A 22,227-nucleotide genomic window follows, 5' to 3' on the forward strand; every position below is an offset into this window, starting at 1 on the left:
GAGTCTTATCTTAGAGTTTTAGTTTAGAGTTTTTAGCTTAGAGTCTTAGCTTAGAGTTTTTGTTGAAGTTCTAGTTTAGTTTAGTTTTAGTTAATAGCTTAGAGTTTTTGTTAGAGTTCTAGTTTAGTTTAATTTTATTTAAGAGTTTAGAGTTTTAGCTTTGAGTTTTTTTGTTAGAGTTCTAGTTCAGTTTAATTTTAGTTAAGAGTTTTATTTTTTTTTCCTTTGAGTTTCAGCTAGAGTTTTAGTTTAGTTTTAGTTAAGAGTTTGGCGTTTTAACTTAGATTCTTAGCTTAGAGTTTTAATTTGAGTTATAGTTTATTTTAGTTTTAGTTAAGAGTTTAGAATTTTAGCTTAGAGTCTTAGCTCAGAGTTTTTGTTAGAGTCATAGTTTATTTTATTTTTAGTTAAGAGTTTAGAGTTTCAGTTAGAGTTCTAGTTTAGTTTAGTTTTAGTTAAGAGTTTAGAGTTTTTAGCTTAGAGTCTTAGCTTAGAGTTTTTGTTAGAGTTCTAGTTTAGTTTATTTTTAATTAAGAGTTTAGAGTTTTTGTTAGAGTTCTAGTTTAGTTTAGTTTTAGTTAATAGTTTAGAGTCTTAGCTTAAATTTTTTGATGTTATAGTTTTATTTTAGTTTACATATAGTTACGAGTTTGGAGTTTTAAATCAGAGACTTAGCTTAGAATCTTAGCTTAGTTTAGTTTTATTTAGGATTTTGGAGTTTTAGCCTAGAGTCTTATCTCAGAGTTTTATTTAGAGTTATATTTTAGTTTTTGTTAGGAGTTTAGAGTTTTAGCTTAGATTACTATCTTAGGTTTTTATGCTAGAGTTATAATTTATTTTATTTCTCGATAAGAACATAGAGTTTTTAGCTGAGAGTCTTAGAATGGAGTTTTTGTCAAAGTTCTAGTTTAGTTTAGTTTTAGTTAATAGTTTATAGTTTTAGATTAGAGTCTTAGCATAGAGTTTTTGTTAGAGTTGACGTTTAGTTTAGTAATAGTTAAGATTTTAGAGTTTTAGCTTGGAGTGTTATCTTAAAGTTTTAGTTTGAGGTATATTTTAGTTTACGTATAGTTAATAGTCTTAAGTTTTACAATAGAGACATATATTAGAATTCCAGTTTAGTTTAGTTTCAGTTGGGAATCTTGAGTTTTTTAGAATATAGTATTAGTTTAGTGTTTTTGTTAGATTTCTAGTTTAGTTTAGTTTTAGTTAATAGTTTGTTCTTTTAAATTGGACTTTTTGTTTATTTTATAGTTTAATTTAGTTTTAGATAATAGTTTAGAATTTTATATTAGAGTCTTAGCCTAGAGTTTTTTGTTAGAGTTCTAGTTTATTTTAGTTTTAGTTAAGAGTTTAGAGTTTTTAGCTGACAGTCGTAGCTTATAGTTTTTGTCGAAGTTTTAGTTCATTTCAGTTTTAGTTAAAAGTTTATAGTTTCAGCTTAGAGTCTTAGCTTATATTTTTTGTTACAGTTGAAGTTTATTTTAGTATTAGTTAAGAGATTAGAGTTTTTAGAATAGAGTATTAGCTTAGATTTTTTTTTAGAGTTCTATTTTACTTTAGATATAGTTAAGACTATGTAGTTTTACCACAGGGACTTAGCTTAGAGTTTTCGTTTGAGTTGATGTTTAGTTTAGTCATAGTTAAGAGTTTTGAGTTTTAGCATCGAGTCATAGCTTAGAGTTTTTTTTAGATTTCTATTTTAGTTTACATATAGTTAAGAGTTTGGAGTTTTACCTTAGAGACCTAGCTTAGAGTTCTAGTTTATCCTAGTTATAGTTACGATTTTATAATTTAGCTTGTAGTATTATCCGAATGTTTTTGTTAGAGATCCAGTTTATTTCATCAAGATGTGTTTTATTGGAATGGTAACACTTATTACTTTCTTTGAGTTTTAGTTTAGTTCTAGACCAGATTTTATATAGTTAGAATTGTTTATGATCAGAGAGTTTTCGCTTGATATCTAGTTTAGTTTAGTTTTAGATGAGAGTTTATTGTTTTAGCTTAGAGTTTTTGTTAGAGTTCTAGTTTAGTTTTAGTTAAGAGTTTGGTGTTTTACCTTAGTGTTTTTGTTGAAGTTATAGTTTAGTTCATTTGTATTTAATAGTTTAGAGTTTTATATGAGATTCTTATCTGATAGTTTTTGTTAGAGTTATATCTTATTTTAGTTAATACTTTATAGTTTTTAGCTAAGATCCGGATCTTAGAGTTTTTGTCTAAGTTCTAGTTTAGTTCAGTTTTAGTTAAGAGTTTAGAGTTTTAGCTTAGAGTCTTAGCTTAGATTTTTTGTTAGAGTTGAAGTTTATTTTAGTATTAGTTAAGAGCTTAGAGTTTTAATTGTTTAGAATGTGACACTAGAGTACTATCTCAGAGTTTTTGTTAGATTTCTAGTTTAGTTTAGTTATATGTAAGAGTTTGGTTTTTTACCATAGAGAATTAGCTTATAGTGTTAGTTTATTTTAGTTTAGTCAGGATTTTAGAGTTTTAGCTTAGAGACTTAGTTTAGAGTTCTATTTTAGTTTAGTTTTAGTTAAGAGTTTAGAGTTTTAGCCTAGAGTCTTATCTAAGAGTTTTTTTTATAGTTATAGTTTAGTTTAGTTTTAGTTAAGATTTTAGTGTTTTAAGATTAGAGTCTTAGCTTAGAGTTTTTGTTAGAGTTCTAATTTAGTTTAGAGTTTTAGCTAAGACTTAGAGTTTTAATTAGAGTTCTAGTTTAGTTTAGTTTTAGTTAAGAGTTTAGAGTTTTAGCTTAGAGTCTTAGCTTAGTGTTTTTGTTAGAGTTCTAGTTTAGTTTAGTTTTAGCTTAGAGTCTTAGGAGTTTTAGCTTAGAGTCTTAGCTTAGAGTTTTTGTTATAGTTCTAGTTTAGTTTAGTTATAGTTAAGAGTTTGGTGTTTTACCCTATATAACTACATTAGCGTTTTAGGCTATTTTATCTTTACTTAAGAGTTTAGAGTCTTAGCTTATGGTCTCAGATTAGGTTTTTTTCTAGAGTTCTAGTTTAGTTTAGTTTTATTTAAGAGTTTATTGTTTTTAGCTTAGAGTCTTAGTTTATAGCTTTTGTTGTAGTTTAGTTTAGTTTTGGTTTTGAGTTTTTTCTTATAATTAGAGTTTTAATTAGAGTTATAGTTTAGTTTAGTTAGATAAGAGTTTAGAGTTTTAGCCTAGAGTCTTATATCATAGTTTTTGTTAGAGTTCTAGTTTAGTTTTTGTTAAGAATTTAGAATTTTACCTTAGAGTCTTAGATTAGGGTTTTACTTTAAGTTATAGTTTTGTTAAGTTTTAGTTAAGAGCTTAGAGTTTTTAGCTGAGTCTTAGATTAGAGTTTTGCTAGAGTTCTAGTTTAGTTTAGTTTTAGTTAAGAGTTTAGAGTTTTAGCTTAGAGTCCTAGCTTAGAGTTTTTGTTAGAATTCTAGTTTAGTTTAATTTTAGTTAAGAATTTGATATTTTAACTTTGATTTTAAGGTATAGTTCTAGTTTAGTTTACTTTTAGTTAAGAGTTTAGCGTTTTACCTTGGAGTCTTAGCTTAGAGTTTTAGTTAGAGTTCTAGTTTTGTTTAGTTTTAGTTAAGAGTTTAGAATTTTAGCTTAGAGTCTTAGCTCAGAGTTTTTGTTAGAGTCCTAGTTTATTTTAGTTTTAGTGAATAGTTTAGAGTTTTAAATTTGAGTTTCAGTTAGAGTTCTAGTTTAGTTTAGTTTTAGTTAAGAGTTTAGAGTTTTTACCTTAGAGTCTTAGCTTAGAGTTTTTGTTGAAGTTCTAGTTTAGTTTAGTTTTAGTTAATAGCTTAGAGTTTTTGTTAGAGTTCTATTTTAGTTTAATTTTATTTAAGAGTTTAGAGTTCTCCACGTTTAAGTTAGGTTAGATTAGGTTAGCTTAACATGAGCGCTCATGATAAGCTAACCTAATCTAACCTAACTTAAACGTGGAGAAACAAAAATTCAAACCTGACCTAACCTATGGTTTTGGTATTTCTATGCAATATTGTTTAATTTTTTGTTTATGCTAGTTGGAGCTAAACTTCAACTCTAACTAAAATTCTAAGCTAATACTTTGAGCTAAAGCTAAAACTTTTAACTAAAACTAAACTAAACAGTAACTCTATCTAAAACTCTAAGCTATGACTTTAAGGTAAAACTATAAACTCTTAACTAAAACTAAACTAAACGAAACTTCAACCCTAACTAAAACTCTAATCTAAGACTTTAAGGTAAAACTCAAAACTCTTAACTAAAACTAAACTAAACTAGAACTCTAAATAAAACAATAAACGAAGACTTTAAGGCAAAACTCTAAACTCTTAACTAAAACTAAACTAAGCTAGAACTCTAACTAAAACTCTAAGCTAAGACTCCAAGATAAAATTATAAACACTTAACTATAATTAAACTAAACTTCGCCTCTTATTAAAACTCCAATCTAAAAGTATAAGGTTGAACTCTAAACTCTTAACTAAACAAAACTAGAACTTTCAAATCTCTAAGCTGAACCGTTAATATGAAAATTCTAAATTATTAACTATGAGTAAACTAAACTTCAACTTCAACGAAAACTCTAACCTATGACTCTGTGATAGAACTCTAAACTCTTAATTAAAATCAACTACAAATGTCAAAAAACTCTAAACTACGACTCTGATAGAGAAACTATAAATTCTCTACTAATGATAAAATAAACTTCAACTCTAAATATAACTCTAAGATAATACTACAGTACGGAACTCTGAACTCCTAACTAAAACTAAACTACAATAAAACTATAACAACAGCTGTAAGCTAAGAATCGAAGCTAAAACTATAAACTCTTAACTAAAACTAAACTAAAATATAGCTTCAAAAAAAACTATAATTTATTAATCTAATAAATAAACTCTAAACTCTTGACTAAAACTAAACTAAACTTGAAATATAATAAAAACTCTAAGCTAAGAGTCTAAGCTAAAATTCTAAACTATCACCTAAAACTAAACTAAACTATAACTCTAGCTAGGACTCCAAGATATTACTCTAAGTTAAAACACATAACTCTTAAATATTACTAAACTAAACTTCAACTCTAACAAAAAACTGTAAGCAAAGACTCTAAGTTAAGATTCCAAACTCCTAACTAAAACTAAAATAAAATAAAACTTCAACAAAAACTCTAAGCTAGGACTCTATGGTAAAAACTGAACTCTTAACTAAAACTAAAATAAACTAGAACTCTAAAAAAACTCTAAGCTAAGACTCTAGGCTGAAATTCTAAATTCTTAACCAAAACTAAACTAAACTAGAACTCTAACTAAAAAATAAAATCTAGGACTCTATTGTAAAAAACCAAACTTTTAACTAAACTATAACTCTAAATGAAGCTCATAGTTAAAAAATCAAACTCTTAACTAATATTAAACTAACATAGGAACATAAAAAAAACCATAAGAGAAGACTATAAAGTGAAACACCAAACTACTAAATAAAACAAATCTAGAAATCTAACTTAAACTCTAAGGTAAAACACCAAACTCTTAAATAAAACTAAACTAGAACTATAATTGAAACTCAATGGTAAAAAAATAAAACTATTAACTAAAATTAAACTGAACTATAACTCTAAAGAATAAACTCAAAGATAAAACTATAAACTATTGACTAAAATCAAACTAAACTAGAACTCTAACAAAAACTCTATTCTATTAACTAAAACTAAACTAAACTATAACTTAAACAAAAACTCTAAGATAGTACTCTAAGATAAAACTCTAAACTCATAACTAAAACTAAACTAAACTATTACTCTAACTTAAACTCAAATTTAAAACTCTAAACTATTAAATAAAAATAAAATAAACTATTAATATAACAAAAACTCTGAGCTAAGACTCTAAGCTAAAATTCTAAACTACTAAATAAAACTAAACAAAACTAGAACTCTAACTAAAACTCTAAGCTAAGACTCCAAGTTAAAACGCTAAACTCTTAACTAAAAGTAAACTAAACTAGAACTCTAACTGAAACTCAAAGTTAAAATATAAAATTCTTAACTAAAATTAAACTAAATTCGAACTCTAATAAAAACTCTAAGCTAGTACGCTAAGTTAAAACTCTAAACTCTTAACTAAAACTAAACTAAACTAGAACTCTAGCAAAACTCTAAGCTAAGACTCAGCTAAAAACTCTAAGCTCTTAACTAAAACTTAACCAAACTATAACTTAAAGTAAAACCCTAATCTAAGACTCTAAGGTAAAATTCTAAATTCTTAACAAAAACTAAACTAAACTAGAACTCTAGCAAAAACCCTAGTTTGCGATACATAGCTAAAACTCTAAACTCTTAAGTAAAAATAAACTAGCCTAAAACTCTAAGGTAGGCCTCGGGGGTGAAACACCAAACTCTTAACTATAACTAAACTAGAACTATAACAAAAACTCTAAGCTAAGACTCTAAGCTAAAACTCCTAAGACTCTAAGCTAAAACTAAACTAAACTAAACTAGAACTCTAATTAAAACTCTAAGTCTGAGCTAAAACTCTAAACTAAATTAGAACTCTAACAAAAACTCTGAGATAAGACTCTAAGCTTAAAACACTAAACTCTTAACTAAAACTAAACTAAACTAGAACTCTAACAAAAACTCTGAGATAAGACTCTAGGCTAAAACTCTAAACTCTTAACTAAAACTAAACTAAACTAAAACTCTAAGCTAAGTCTCTATGGTAAAACACTAAAATCTTAACTAAAACTAAACTAAACTAAAACTATAAGCTAAGTCTCTATGGTAAAACACCAAACTCTTACCTATAACTAAACTAAACCAGAACTCTAACAAAAACTCTAAGCTAAGACTCCAATCTAAAATTCTAAACTATTAACTATTACTAAGCTAAACTAAAATTCTAAGCTAGGTCTCTAAGGTAAAACTCCAAACTATATGTAAACTAAACTAGAACTCTAAAAAAAACTCTAAGCTAAGACTCTATTCTAAAACTCTAAACTCTTAACTATTACTAAAATAAACTTTAACTCTAACAAAAACTCTAAGCTAAGTCCCTATGGTAAAACTCCAAAGTCTTAACTATATCTAAAGTAAAGTAGAACTCTAACAAAAACTCTAAGCTAAGACTCTATTCTAAGAACTCTAATCTCTTAACTAATACTAAAATAAAATTCCAACTGTAACAAAAAATCTAAGCTATGAATCTAAGCTAAAACTCTAAACTCTTAACGAAAACTTAACTAATCTAAAACTTCAACAATAACTCTAGGATCTTGCTGTAAGATAAAAACTCTAAACTCTTAACTAAAATAAACTAGAACTACAACAAAAAACTCTAAGCTAAGACTCTAAACTAAAAATCTAAACTCTTATCTAAAACTAAACTAAACTATAACTTCAACAAAAACTCTAAGGTAAAACACCAAACTCTTAACTAAAACTAAACTAAACTAGAACTCTAACAAAGACTCTAAGCTAAAACAATAAAAAATCGATTAAAACTAAAATAAACTAGAAATCAAACAAAAAATTTATGATCAGACACTTTTCTAACACTATAAATCTTAACTAAAACTAAACTACCGATCAACGCTAATTCTCAGAGGTACAATTCCAAGCTAATACATATTGAAACAAAAAACCCGAACTGCATCAAGAACTCTAGTCTAAGACTATAAGGTGAAATTCAAAACACTCAACTCTTAATAAACTAGACTGGAATTCTAAGCTAGGTCTCTAAGGTAAAACTCCAAACTCTTAGCTATATTTAAACTTAACTAGAACTCTAAAAAAAACTCTAAGATAAGACTCGATCCGAAAAATGTAAACACTAAACTACGACTGAAATAAACTTCAACTCTAACAAAAACTCTAAGCCAAGTCTCCAGGGTAAAACTCCAAAGTCTTAAATATATCTAAATTAAAGTAGAAGTATAACAAAAACTCTAATCTAAGAATACTTTATAAGAACTATAAGCTATTAGCCAAAAATGCAATACCGATCAAGTGTAACAAAAAAATCGATTCTATGACTATATTCGAAAACTATAAACTCTTATCTAACTATAAGATGAAATGGAAAGTCGACAAAACTCAAGTATCCGGCTGTAATCTAAAAACTCTACACTCTTAACTAAACTAAACTATAACTCCAACAAAAAACTCTAAGCTAAGACTCTAAGCTAAAATTCTAAACTATAATACAAAACTGAATTAAACTAGAACTTCAACAAAAACTCTAATTTAAAAGAACAAACTCCTAACTAAAACTAAACTAAACTAGAAATATAACAAAAATACTGAACTAATACTCTAATCTAAAAAAACTATAAACTCTTAACTAAAACTAAACTAAACTAAAATTCTAAGCTAGGTCTCTAAGGTAAAACTCAAAAATATTAACTATATGTAAAATAAACTAGAACTCTGACAAAAACTATAAGCTAAGACTCTAAGATAAAACCCTAAACTCTTTAATATTAATAGACTAAACTTCAACTCTAACAAAAACTCTAGGCTAAGAATCTAAGCTAAAACTCTAAACTCTAAACTAAAACTAAAATAAACTAGAACTTCAACAAAAACTCTAAGCTATGACTCTCATATAAAAACTATCATCTCTTAAATAGAGATAAAGTAAATTATAACAATAGAATAAAAACGTAAGCTAATATTATAAGATATAATTCTAAACTCTTAATTAAAACTAAACTAGAACTCTAACAAAAACTCTGTGATAAGACTCTAATCTAAAACTCTAAAATATTAAATAAAACTAAGCTAAAATAAAATTCTAAGCTAGGTCTCTAAGGTAAAACTCCAAACTCTTAACTATATGTAAACTAAACTAGAACTCTAACAAAAACTATAAGATAAAAAACTCTAAACTATTAAATAAAATTAAACTAAACTAGAACTCTAACAAAAACTATAAGCTCTTAACTAAAACTAAAATAAACTATAACCCTAACAAAAACTCTAAGCTAAGACTCTAAGATAAAAACTCTAAACTAAAACTAAACTAAACTAGAACTCTAACTGAAACTCTAAACTCTTAACTAAAAATAAAATAAACTATGACTCTAACAAAAACTCTGAGCTAAGACTCTAAGCTAAAATTCTAAACTCTTAACTAAAACTAAAATAAACTAAAACTCAAATAAAAACTCTAATCTAATACTATAAGTTAAAAAAAAAAACTATTAAATAAAAATAAACTAAAACTATAGATGAAAATAAAAGGAAAAAAAAATCAAACTGTTAAATAAGATTAGACTAAACTAGAACTCTAACAAAAAAAACTCTAAGCTAAGACTATGCTACAACTCTAAACTCTAAAATAAAATTGAACTAAACTAGAAATCTAACAAAAACTCTAAGCTATTAACTAAAACTAAACTAAACTAGAACTTAAACAAAAACCCTAACTTAAGACTCTAAGCTAAACTTCAACTCTAACTAGAACTCTAAGCTAAGACTCTATGGTAAAAGTCTAAACTCTTAACTAAAACTAAACTACAAAAAAACTCTAACTAAAACTCTAAGCTAAGACTATAAGCTAAAACTCTAAACTATTAACTACAAATAAACTAAACTATAACTTCAACAAAAACTCTAAGCTAAGACTCTAAGCTAAGACTCTAAGCTAAAAACTCTAAACTAAAACTCTAAGCTAATACTCTAAACTCTTAACTAAAACTAAACTACACAACAACTCTAACTTAAACTCTAAGCTAAGACTCTAAGCTAAAACTACAAACTCTTAAATAAAACTAAACCAAACTAAAATTCCAACTGAAACTCAAAGGTAAAACATCAAACTCTTAACTAAAATTAAACTAAACTAGAACTTCAACAACAACTCTAAGTTAAGACTCTAAGCTAAAACATTCTATACTTTTAACTAAAACTACAGCACGGGCTGGGTGGTCCTATGGGCGCCCGGGGAGAGCCTTGGTGGGTCTGGTGGCCCTTGAGGACCGAATGGTCCTTGGGGCGCCCGGTGGACCTTGGCGGACGGGGGGGTGGGCCTTGGGGGGTCGGGGGAGCCCTTTGGGCCCCAGGGAGGACCTTGGGGGACCAAAGGGAGGGCCTTGGGGGGTCCGGGGGGGCCAGTTGGGAGCCTGGGGGACATTTGGGGACCGGGTGATGGCCTTTGGGACCCCGGTGGTCTTTTTGGAGCTCGATGGGCCTTTGGGGGCCCGGGGAGGGCCTTTGAGGGTCTGAGGAGAGCGTTTGGGGGGCTGGGGCTCTTTGGGAGCTTGGGGGCCTTTGAGTACCGGGGGCTTCCTTCGGGGTTGGGGTGGGGGATCGGAACCCTTTGGGGTTGGGGTAGAGGACCTCACAACACTGTTCAAATGGAACTTGTGTATTATAAGGACCACAGAGTTTCACCCTCAAATTCTCTTCTAAAACCTTTCCTAAAATCTTCTTTCAAAATGTCTCTAACTGTTTCGTCGAAATAGTTCCATAAAATAGCTAAAACGGTTTTGCCAAAATTACCCCCAAACGGAATTTCAGCATGTTCCTTTTGTTTGGCATCCCTGCGCTGGCTTATTTCAATTATTTGGAAACCTTTTCGCGCGCTAAGATCAAAACATCTGCCTCGGAAACGATTCTCTTGTTAGAACTCCAAATTAATTTCCCTTTCGTGAATCAATTCTCTTTAGAATAACAAATTAATTCCCCTTTTGTGTCAATCAATCAATCATGACATCATGTGTGATCTAACTGTTTCTTGGAGACAATTCTCTTTGGAAATGCAAAGACATTAATTAACTTGACGTCATCTGTCAGACATTAATTAACTGTTTCCCGGGAACTCGTAACATTTGGCTCGAATAACAATAACAAATACTATTTCTGGATCATAACATCTACCTCGAACAGGAAGGAAATGTCATTAACTTTGCTTCGAACGATAATAACATTGACCCCATTAACCACTTTTTCTCTCTAATGACTCTGTTCAAAACAACAACAACATTGACCTTGACATTTGTCCCCGGAAACAACAACAACATTGACATTCGCTGAGAGCGTGCCAAAAATACACCTGGAGAGAGAGGTCATTGACCGATTACGCAATCATTCTCCCTAGGGGGGCTATGCCCATATATGGTGTGCTCGTCGGAGCTCATGAGGCATCTCTACTATCCTCAAAGACCTAATTTCCAGAAATTTTAGCTACATTGAACAAAATGGCTGTCTCAAAATTTTGATTGGATGTGTTTGAGGAAATAGCGCGCGTGAGAGGGGGTTAGGTGCCCTTCAATCACTTTTGACTATTAAAAAGGGCAGTAGCCCTTTGAAATTTTTTTTTCATTTTAATTTCTGATTATTAATCAGATTATGCCGGAATATCCAGCTCCCTCGAGGTGGCTTCAGGAACCATCCTTTGTCCTACTTTGTACCCACTGACAGTCTTACATAACAGAGGATTGGAAATTCAAAAAAGTTCGTTATTCTGATTAAACTGTTATTCTGTTTCAGGAGTTATTCTTAAAGAATTGGGACAAAAAGTCGAATCCCGGCTCCCCCTCCGTGAAAAATTCCTTCCCCTCACGGAAAAAATCTTCTGTTGGAAAGTTCTTTTCTTGTAAAATTACCTCGCTCCAAGGGAATTCCCCTAAGAAAACTCCATTCTCGCTGAAAATTCCACAGCGAATAATTTTGGGCTTTTGAATAATCTTTTTTGTGTCATTATGCGGGGAGCATGGTCCTTACAATATATAGTCACCATTTTGTTTCCTTGTGAAATAAAAGTTTTGCTGTATACTGAAAACTAATCTTTATTTAAGACCCTAGCATACCACCTACTACTATTGTTGTGACTCCTGATGGGATGACTCCTGATACCCCTCCTAAGGGAGCAGTCATAAGTAGTCCTGTTAGTGATCATAGAGATGAAGAGTTAACAACGCAGGTAAATTTAAGTCTATTCTAGCCTTTTTTATTTTTTTTGTGCCAATTGCAAGGAAGCCAATTGCTCCTATTGGCTTTTTTTAGTCACTACAGAGACTCAAATTCGTTTATTTTAGGTAATAATCGCACTGCCGTGCTTAGCATTAACTGCAAAAATTGTAATAAAGAAGGATTTCTTAGAAACACGTATGAACAACTGTTCTAGCGGTAAGCCAAACTGCCACCCGAGATTGGCGCAAAAATGGTGCTGCACCACTTATTTGAGGGGGTTTCTCTATAGTATGAGAGGCATCATTTTAGAAGGAACATAAATAAATCGTAATTTATAATGAAATTTATAATAATAAAAATTATCTTCAAAAATTTATAATAATAAAGTTAAGATTCTCCCCCCCCCCAAAAAAAAACACAAATTAAAAATATATAATTAAATAAATATTCATATTCTACCACGAAAATTATTTAATAGTTTCCCTAAATAAATACGGATCATTAATAGTCTTAATATCACTTTATAAAGTATTCGATTTTTGAGTACCCCTACATAAAACAGAAGAACATGAACTAATAAGTGGACGGCCTTAATAGCTTAGCCGTTTGTAGTTCTCTTCACATTTAATGTGCTTTACTGTGGTTTTTATCTCTTTTTCTTTTGTTTTATCAGTCGTTTGTTGAACTATAACAGATTCTATAGCATATTCATTCATTTATAAATACCATGAACAGTTATAAAAGTAGGAGGTTATTGATCCAAATTGCTCTTTATTTCTCCAACCTCAATGCTCGGGGGCTCCATGGACTAACGGCTGCATTTCTTATATTCTTGTTTATAGATATCGAAAATAACTCTTTTTTTGTTGTAGATAAAATGAACATCACTTTCACAGCTAATATTTCCAAACAATTTCTCTCTTTTTTTATTGATTTTCCTTTTCGATTTTCCGTAGAAATACCCTGATTTTTTAATATATGAGAAAGAATGTATTCGAAATAAGACTCAATATCGAGAATGTTGGATAACACTAAGAAAGACTGGTGCAAGTAACAGTTTTTTAACTTAAGATAGTGTGATTTTGCTGTTAAGAAACATCTTATTAACTAGGTTTTGAATGAGAAACCTGATATGCGATTCGGAGACTAATCCTGACTTAGCTTATTAGAAATTTCTGACAAATGAATTTCAGTTTCGAGATTACAGTTTCAGATTTGACTTCAAGTCGTATTTTTGAAAGAAGATGAAATCTTAAAAGTTTACAAAGAAAATGTCAGTAACTCAGTATTACTCAAATATTCAACTTGACGATTTTGCGGAATAATGCAGAAATGGTCCGTGTTTTTGTTCATCCTCTTTTTTGGTTTTCTGTAAAATATTCAATTTTCCTTACGATAGTACGATGAACAGAACAGCGACTTTACATAGCTTCTTTTTTTTGTATAGCTTCTGATGCTTTCAAGATCAGAAAAACAGGAAAAAAAAATTTTGTGATTCAATAGCCAGTTGCATTTTTTTATATATTGGGTTTTGGCGGAGTATGTTCTTTATTTAAAAAAATAACAAGAAGAACTAAAGGGTCTGAGGGATTTTGCCTTTGGAAGGGGTTTGATGCTTCCAACAGCAAAAAAGACATTTCAGCCAAAAATTCGGGAATTTTGAAATTTTATCATGTTTTCTACTAAAAAGAACTTCTTTAGACCTTTAATGTTCGTTAATTTGGTCGATTTGTTTTTTAACTTGTTTGTTGTTAATCATTCCAGATTAAGAGCCAAACCATTAAAACTAAAATTTCAGCTTATAATACCTAAAAAAGTTTCCATTCGGCCTCATAAATGATAAAAACGAAAATTTAAATTGTATCGGCCTGGCGAAACAGAACCACTGCTGTTCCATCGTGAGTCCCTCCAGCATGGGCTCCGACTTATTTTTATACAGAGAAGCAAGGCTGTACCCAGGATTTTTTGTGGAGAGGGTTTTACTGAAAAAGAATTTCGGGGGGGGGGGGGGGTACACAAAAAAATTAAAAAAAACATACAAAATTTGTTTATCCATTTTTGTTATGTTCTTACGAGTCAAACAACCCTTTAGGGGGGGGGGAGTCAAACCCCTTTAATCCCTCTGGGTACGGCCTTGCAGAGGAGGCAAGGGCGTAACTTCTCTTCTGGGTTCTTTCGGGGGCTTACCTCATTACGTTGGAAAGCAATCTGAATTATGGATAATTGAGCCTGAAAATAGCCTTTTTTTTCTGGCAACGTAACCGTCCACCCCTATATGTGGTGGCCATGTCGATTTTTTATATGGTGGCCTTTCAGCTGTTGGTGGCAGCATCGGCGTTGCATCTTGGCCATCTGTATTTGAATTAAGCAGGTCTTTAAAGTGATTCTTCCAGTGATCAAGTGACCATATCTATAAAACTATATAAATATTTTTGAATAAAGGGCCAGTTTTTTCAGAATTTTACAAAGAAATGCAAATATTGCAAGCCAGTTTATTTGAAACTTTTTTTGGAAATATATTTTCAGAGATATTTTTTTTAGAAATGTTAAACGCGATGTGTTCAAAGCACCATTACACCTTACAAGTTATTTTCTAGTTAGTTTATTTCAATTGGTGCTGTATCAAAACAAAATTGACCCATGTAGCAGTAATTTACTACAATAAGGATTATTGTAGTAAATACAGTTACCTGAATGCATTCAACCGAGTAAGAGCTCCTCGCGCCAGGACCTATTACAAGAGAATGAATTGGTCGAGTTGAACAGTTAATATTAACCGTGATAAATTAGTCTGCTGTGAGCTTAACTTATGAACTTTGATATTTGAATTTGATTAAGTTTCTAAAGGATGGGAAAGAGGAAGAAGAAAATGGAAGAGTCTCTAAACTTGTCTGCGTCTACGACAAGGAGTCAAGGTGATGAAGTTTCTATAAAGTCTTTAGCAGAAAATATCAGTTTGATTTTAGAAACAGTTAAAGGAAATACTGCCACCTTATAATCATTAAAATCTAACATCAAAGCAATTGAAGATAATGTAAAAAAATTGGAAGAAATTGTTTCTGAAACAAGTAAAGAAGTGGCGCAGCTGATACCGCGTGTTCAGAATGTTGAATTAGAGACGGTAAGCTTCAAAAATCAAATATCTGTGTTGGCGGAGGAAAATATAGCGCTTAAATCACATATCGACAATATGTCGCTTACTCTAATGAAATTGGAAAGTAATGAAAATGATAAACATTTAGTGATATGGAATGTGAAATTTCAAGATGAAATAAGAGCACAGGAATTACTGTCTAAAGTTTTTATTGAAGGCCTTGATCTCCCAGCCCCAAGCCCAATTAAGCTGGTGGATTTCAAGGAAAATGCCAAATTCTTGAAATTTGAATTGCCATTGAGGTTAATCAGGAATGAGATTTTGAAGAACGCCAAGAAACTGAAAAACAAAAAATTGGAGGATTCGAGAAAATATATCTGACGGATGATGCGCCGAAGTCTGTTCGTGAAGTTCGAAAGAGGTTGCTTCATGTGAAATTAGAATTACACGATTTTGGAATTGACTCTTGGTTGTCGAAAGGTGTACCCTCCTGCCTAGTTATCAAGCGGCGAGATGGTCCGAATGAACGACTAACAGTTAGTAAAGGTTTCGCTCTAGTTACTGACCTTGAAAGGAAACATGGTGGTCGAATCGCAAATATGGATACATGATTTTTTTTAAGACTAATTGTGTTGATATGATAGTGGATTAGTTTTGTTAAATAATGTGAGTATAAGTGTTCAATATTTATTTGGGTTGAAATAAAGAATGTGGTGGGTTCTGTGCGGTTTGATGTATTTGGGTGATATTATTGTGATTAAGAATTTATTTAGTGTGAGTTTTAGCGTTTGTAATTTTTTATGGGAGAGGCATGGGGGGGGGGTACTCTTTGGCGTGATATCAGTACATGACAATGGTTAGTTGAGTTCACGAGATCCCTACATCTAGGCTGGAGGAATTGGAAAGAAATTCAGCCCTTTTTAGTAATGTATTCCAAACGCCCCTTGCCCATGATAATAATGAAATTTTAAATTCTTTTTTAGTCCCCACAGATAAATATTTGTTTTCTCATGAAATAGTTCATAAAAACTAAAATATGAGGAGGATATCTTTTTGGAACTGTCGTGGATGAAGGAGCGGGCAAGATGCAATTAAAATTTTTTATTTGAATCTGGTACGGATATTTTTGGAGTTTGTGAAACATTTTTAGATAAAATTTCGGCAAAAAAAATTAATATTAGTGATTTCCAATTTTTTCACGTAAGTAGAACTCAACAAAAGCAAGGTGGTTTAGCAATACTGGTTATAAATTATATTCCAGCACGACTGAAAGAAGAATTTTTATATTTGAATACGGAGATGATTTTCGAAAGCTGTATTTTTGAATTTTTCTATCAAATAATGATAAACTTTTAATTGCTGTAATTTATCGTCCTCCCTCATCAAATAAGGCAGATTTTATTGATAAATTGTAAAATATGTTAAGTGTGATATCAAATCTTCGAATGCCATTTTTAATACTTGGCGACTTCAATATTGATTAAATGGGATGTCTCCCATCTAGACAGCAAGGAATCGACCGACATGTCCTTCAGTTTTTGAAATGTAACCTTACTCATTGTATGAACCCAGTTTGTTTTATTCCGACACGCATAACAAATTCTTCTTTGTCTCTGATTGACAACATTTTTGCTCCTTATCCATGTGAGGCTACATTCGTGGTTATGGAGGATACCTCTGACCATTGTATTTTAATGTCTGACTTCAAAGCGCAAAAGATAGTCAATGAAGAAAATCATATGAAGAGGAGAAACTTTTCACAAGTAAATATGAATGAATTGAAATCTAATCTTAGCGATGTAGGATGGAGTTAAGTTATTAATGAGAATGACCCCAACATATGTTTAGATATATTTTATCGAATTTTGAATAAAAAACTGGACCTTCATTGCCCATTTAAAACTACACACCGGAAAAGAACCTCACCCAAACAACCTTGGATAAGTCCATCACTTCTAAAACCTATCAAGGAAAAAAATAGACTGTATAATATAAAAATGAAATACCCCTCAGCTCATAATGTACAACGATTCAAAAATTATAAAAATTTGCTAGTTAAAACTCTCAGAACAAGTGAAGAAATGTATTATGAAAATGCATTTAAAAAATCTGATTCACCTCGGACTACATGGAAATTAATTAAGGAAAAAATTGGAAACGATATTAAAAATCCACACCATGAAGTGATCATAAATGAAAATGGTGTTGAGTTGAAGGGGAAGGATGTTGTTGCAGAATATTTTTGTCATTATTTTTCTCATATTAGTTCTACCGTCGAACTGGAATCCCCTGAATCTCCATCTCATTCATATAAAGAATATCTCCCGCCATCCGAAAATTCCAGTATGTTCTTGACCCCTGTCACTTTCGGTGAGTTCCAGAAAGTAATTATGAATCTAAAGAGTGGTAATTCTCTAGGTCTAGATGGGCTCTCCACAAATTTTCTGAAAGAATTTTCTGCATGTGTAATCCACGTCCCGTTGCTTCATATTTTAAATGCATCTATATCATCAGGGATCTTTCCGGAAGTATGGAAATCTGCACGAGTTATTCCAATTCATAAGAAAATTGATAACACAGATATAGGCAACTATCGCCCAATAGCTATTCTTTCCCCTATATCTAAGGTTATTGAAAAAATTATTCAAAAAAGAATTGTTTCGTATTTTGATAAAAGGAATTTATTTACTAAAAATCAGTTGGGATTCAGGGCGGGTCAACAAGCTATTGCAGCGCTAATTTTGGAGATTAATGATTCATTAAATGATTAAAATCATGTATTTACTCTTTTCTATGATATAAAAAAGGCATTTGATACGCTAAACCATGAAATTTTATTGGAGAAAATTAATAATGCAGGTATTAAAGGCCTAGATATAATAAAATCTTACTTCCATGGTAGAAAAACTCAGGTAGAAGTAAATGGGTACCTATCAAGCCGTATTGTTATTGATGATATTGGAGTCCTCCAGGGATCAGTATTAGGGCCATTACTATTTTTGATTTATATAAATGACCTTTTGTGGTGTTTACCCCAAGATAGTAGTTTAGCAGTAATTTTTGCAGATGATACGGCGGTGACAGTAAAAGCTAAAACCCCATCTTTGTTGGCTGAGAAAATGTTGACAGCAATGAATTCTTTGAATAAATTGTTTGCATGTAACTACCTGACTCCGAACTTTTCTAAAATTGAATTCATGATTTTTGGGCGGTCACAGCGGGCAGTAGATAAAATTACCATAGAAGTGTTAATTGTAAATCAAAGTAGGATAAAAAGAGTAAATTCATTTAGTTACCTTGGGATTATTTTTGATGCGCTTTTATCTTTCCGTAAGCATTCTGATTATTTGAGTTTGAAACTTGCCCATAACTTAGGTTGTCTTCATAGTATGAAACATGTATTTCCTTTTTCCATCCTTAAAATTTTATATCATTCTCTTATTGAATCATATTTTAAATATTGCCCTGTAATATACCTCAACACATTTATGGTCCATCTCCAACCTCTTCAGATAATTCAAAATAAGGCGGTTAGAATCCTGGGTACTTTTGTTCATTGCCCAGTGAGGCTTCAAAATCTTTCAGAAACCCAAACTTTATATCTTTTTCTCAATATACTTAATCTCAAACAACTGAAAGACCTGTATACAGCAATGTGGTATTATGATATCCAATCTTCGGCAAATTATTTCCATGATCTGGGTATAATTGAGACTCCCATTTCTCCTGCCCACCACGTCCACTCCAAGAAGTATCGCCTTCCCCCAATTAAATCTAAAAGAGCTAGATTCTCAATCAGTTACCAGATTCCTCATATTGCAAATAAATTTAATCTAATAGATGTGTCCCCAAGATTCAAGAACCGATTTTCTTTGAAAAAACATATTTCAAAAATTTTTCTTTGCCTGGATGTTGGGATTGGTGAATTTGGATTTTAGTATGAATTTTGTTGTGGTGTTCTCGCGCTGGGGGTGGCCTCCTCTGTTATCTCCTACCACGTGTGTCTTTTTTTTTCATTATTGATATGCTTTATTTGTTATTTCGGCATTTTTATTTTATGTTTTTTTGGCCGACACATCGAGCCCTGCTCCCCGTCGGCCAGTTTAGAAAATTATTTATTCATGTAATTTGTTTGTTAAATAAATTGATTCTTCTTCTTTTTCTTATTCTTCTAAGGATAATAATGTTTGAAATCCTTATCTTCTAATTATTGAGTTTTGTGATTTTATTGTATGTTATATTCCAAGGACTATTGTTAATTGTGGTTAATCGTTGTTGGAATAAATGAGGGGATACACTTATATCCATATATCTCATATATGATGTGTATATAAGAATTTGTTGAACACCATTTTTTTCTTAGTAGGGATCTCTGTGACAGAGTTTATTATTTTTTTGTATTGTCTCGGTGCATTTAAGATACTCCCTGTCACTTTAGAGCGTGTTCTTTCACGATAGTCAAAAACTTATGAAGAGACATAAAATTTTCACGAATATGTTTTGTTCTAAAGTTTTAACTCTTTTTATCAGCCTGCTCCTCTTCTTTTATTGCTCCTCTTTTATTGCTCTATTGCTCCTTCTCTATTGCTATTCTCTATTGCTCCTTCTTTTATTGCTCCTGCTCCTCTTCTTCTTCAAAATTGTTGCTCAATTGTATGCTCATTCGAAATGTTTTCAGAGTTAGATTCGAACAAGTCATTAATATCTTCTTTATTGACCTGATTATGTTTTTGTTTTCTGTAAAATATTTGATAAGTGAATTTTGGAAATATTTGATTTAGCAAACTGTTCGAACCGTTGGAACGTAACATATTGCCATCTATAAAAGATAATAGATGGTAGCTATGAGTTTCTATTCAGAAAGAAATATTAATTACGAATTTATGTAGTGCTAAGTTATACTGTACATTTTTACTGCTTGTGTGTTATGTTTAGTAAACTAACTATAAAATTAAGTAATTTGATACCCCCACCTTTAAACATAAAGGGGCAAAAGAAAAGCTGGTCAATTAGAAGGTAGTAGACAAAATGAAAAGCATAATCTTGTCTGTTACTGACTTCGTTTGACTAAAGGTGGTCTTGAATTACGAATTCTAAGGAGATTGTAGGTTAGAACTATTTTTGCGAAATTTATGGGGTGATCAATGACCCCATAGAAAAAAAGTGAAAATCTAGAAAGTTGGTCTAAAGTCCTGTTTTAAAACTTTACCCTTATACCAGGAAAATATTTCAGGCACCCCTCCACCTCCAGCCATGTCAAGACCTTGATAAACATTGTTCATAAACAATAACTGATAAAAGGAAGCGCAGTGTTTAAAACAATATTAATGGATAAGCGAGTCCTTCTTAATTAGTCTAAATGCTAATTATTATCATTATTAAGAACTATAAAATTTAAAGAAATAATTTAAGGGCATTAAACCTTACCAGAATAGGGAATAAGCGGAATATGACCAGTTAGAAAAAAGGTAAAATAGTACGTACCATGGAATATGTGATGAATATCTAGTATTAGGATTTTGAGAAGTTTAGTTTAGCTTTAATACTGAGTATAGGTTTAATCGATTCATTATCGGATGAATGGGGTTCTCTCAAAATTATCAGTTTGACTGCAAACGTAGAAGGAACTTTAGCCTATTTTAAGGAGTCTTGTCATGTTATTTTGTTTTCGTTGCAACCTTTTTGCTCCAATTTCTTTTTTTTAAGTAACATTTAATGAGCTGTCTGGGAAATTTTAAGCTTTGAACTTGAATTTATGGGCCATAACCTTTTATTATAGCCCTAAAATGTGTTTTTTGTTTAGGTTTTAAGCCTGATGTTTGATTTATATTGGGCCAATAGATATAAAGCTCAAATGAGTGTTAGATATGTTGCAACATATTTCTGAGATGCAAAGGTCGTTTGTTTTTTTTAAGGAAGGGGGGGGGGGATATAGATTTGTATAAAATTATTAAAATATAGGCGATTTGAACTTTTACCGTTATACATATGCCCCTATTTAAAATGTATTTTCCAGTTGTTTATGGGAATTAAGCTGAAATAAAAGGCTGACGCATGGCTAAGTGCGATTACTTATATTATTCCTAAAGGCGCTTTACTTTACCCCCTCTCTAATTTGAAAATATATAACCCAAATTATATATTTCCCAGGAATTTTGCCATGCGTCGCTCGTTTGTTTCAACTTAATACCCATAAATCATAATACAAAATCAAATAGACTCCAACGATCAACGAACAAATACTGACCCGTAATTATTGTTATTGGTATATGAAACACACCGGGAAAATCCAAAAAAATATTTTTTCGAGAGGGGCTCACGCCCGGACAGCACCCTAAATACACAGGTACAACCTACGCATTAAAAAATAAAAGAAATCTTGAATAATTTTATCGAGTGATTGTTTTATTAATGCCATCTATTTGAACTCTAAGTAGACCTTATTGGAAGATGATCACCTTTCTGCTCATACTCTGTTAACTAGAAACTGTTGTTAAATTTGGTTGCACATATATGTAAAACTATTGGATAAATAATGTATTTTAAGTTCGAATTGATCATGTAACAATCATTATATTTTGCAACTACAAATACGTATTTAAGCACAGACATTAGATAGATGACGTTGTAGTACTTTTCGAATTGATCTAATGCAAGATCAGTGTCAATTAAGAATAATTTTAAATTAGTAAATCCCGCCATTTTATCTCTATGTGAACAATATCCAAATTTTTTATTATTTTTCATACAATTGATTTCAAATTCTTATATATAAATCACGTATTTTGTCCACGAATTGATGAGATGACGCGGTTGTTCTAGGATTATTGTTCTTCTACCTTTGTTCTATTTTCCATTCCGGAAATATTCCAACTTGGAAATATTAAGCTTTAATTGTAGATAGCATGCCTGACCAACGGCAATCGTTTCTTTTTTTTATTCCATTACATAGCCCTTAATCACAGTCATTAAATACATGTCTGTTACTTGTAGCAAAAATAACAAATCCTAGTTAAATGCCAACCACATTTAGAATTATGGGAACTGATTTTGTTTGCTGTTTGCTGAAGCCCAATCCAAGGTCTTAATTTGCAAATGCGCTATATCTTCAAGCTAATCCTGAATTATTTTGCCTAAAACATAAAACCAAACTCAATCTGCTTTGCTATTTCTAAAAATGCAGTATGTACAACTAAGTCTATGTTATGTTGTCTCAAAGCATAATACCGTTTTTTTCTTTTTACTAGTAAC

General features: G+C 31.0%; 1 protein-coding gene across 1 annotated transcript in view; it reads left to right on the forward strand.

Moving 5' to 3' along the window:
* The window catches only part of LOC148941288 (uncharacterized), a 287,630-nt gene that overhangs the window by 27,098 nt on the left and 238,305 nt on the right, over positions 1 to 22,227 (forward strand). Inside the window, exon 3 of the mRNA XM_089104141.1 lies at positions 11,768 to 11,892. Coding sequence (XP_088960267.1) covers positions 11,768 to 11,892 — 125 coding nt within the window. The remainder of the gene's footprint in view (positions 1 to 11,767; positions 11,893 to 22,227) is intronic.

Source organism: Artemia sp. Qi Xiang Cuo, chromosome 18 (genome assembly GCF_049724085.1).
Source record: "Artemia sp. Qi Xiang Cuo chromosome 18, ASM4972408v1, whole genome shotgun sequence".
NCBI lineage: Eukaryota > Metazoa > Arthropoda > Branchiopoda > Anostraca > Artemiidae > Artemia > Artemia sp. Qi Xiang Cuo.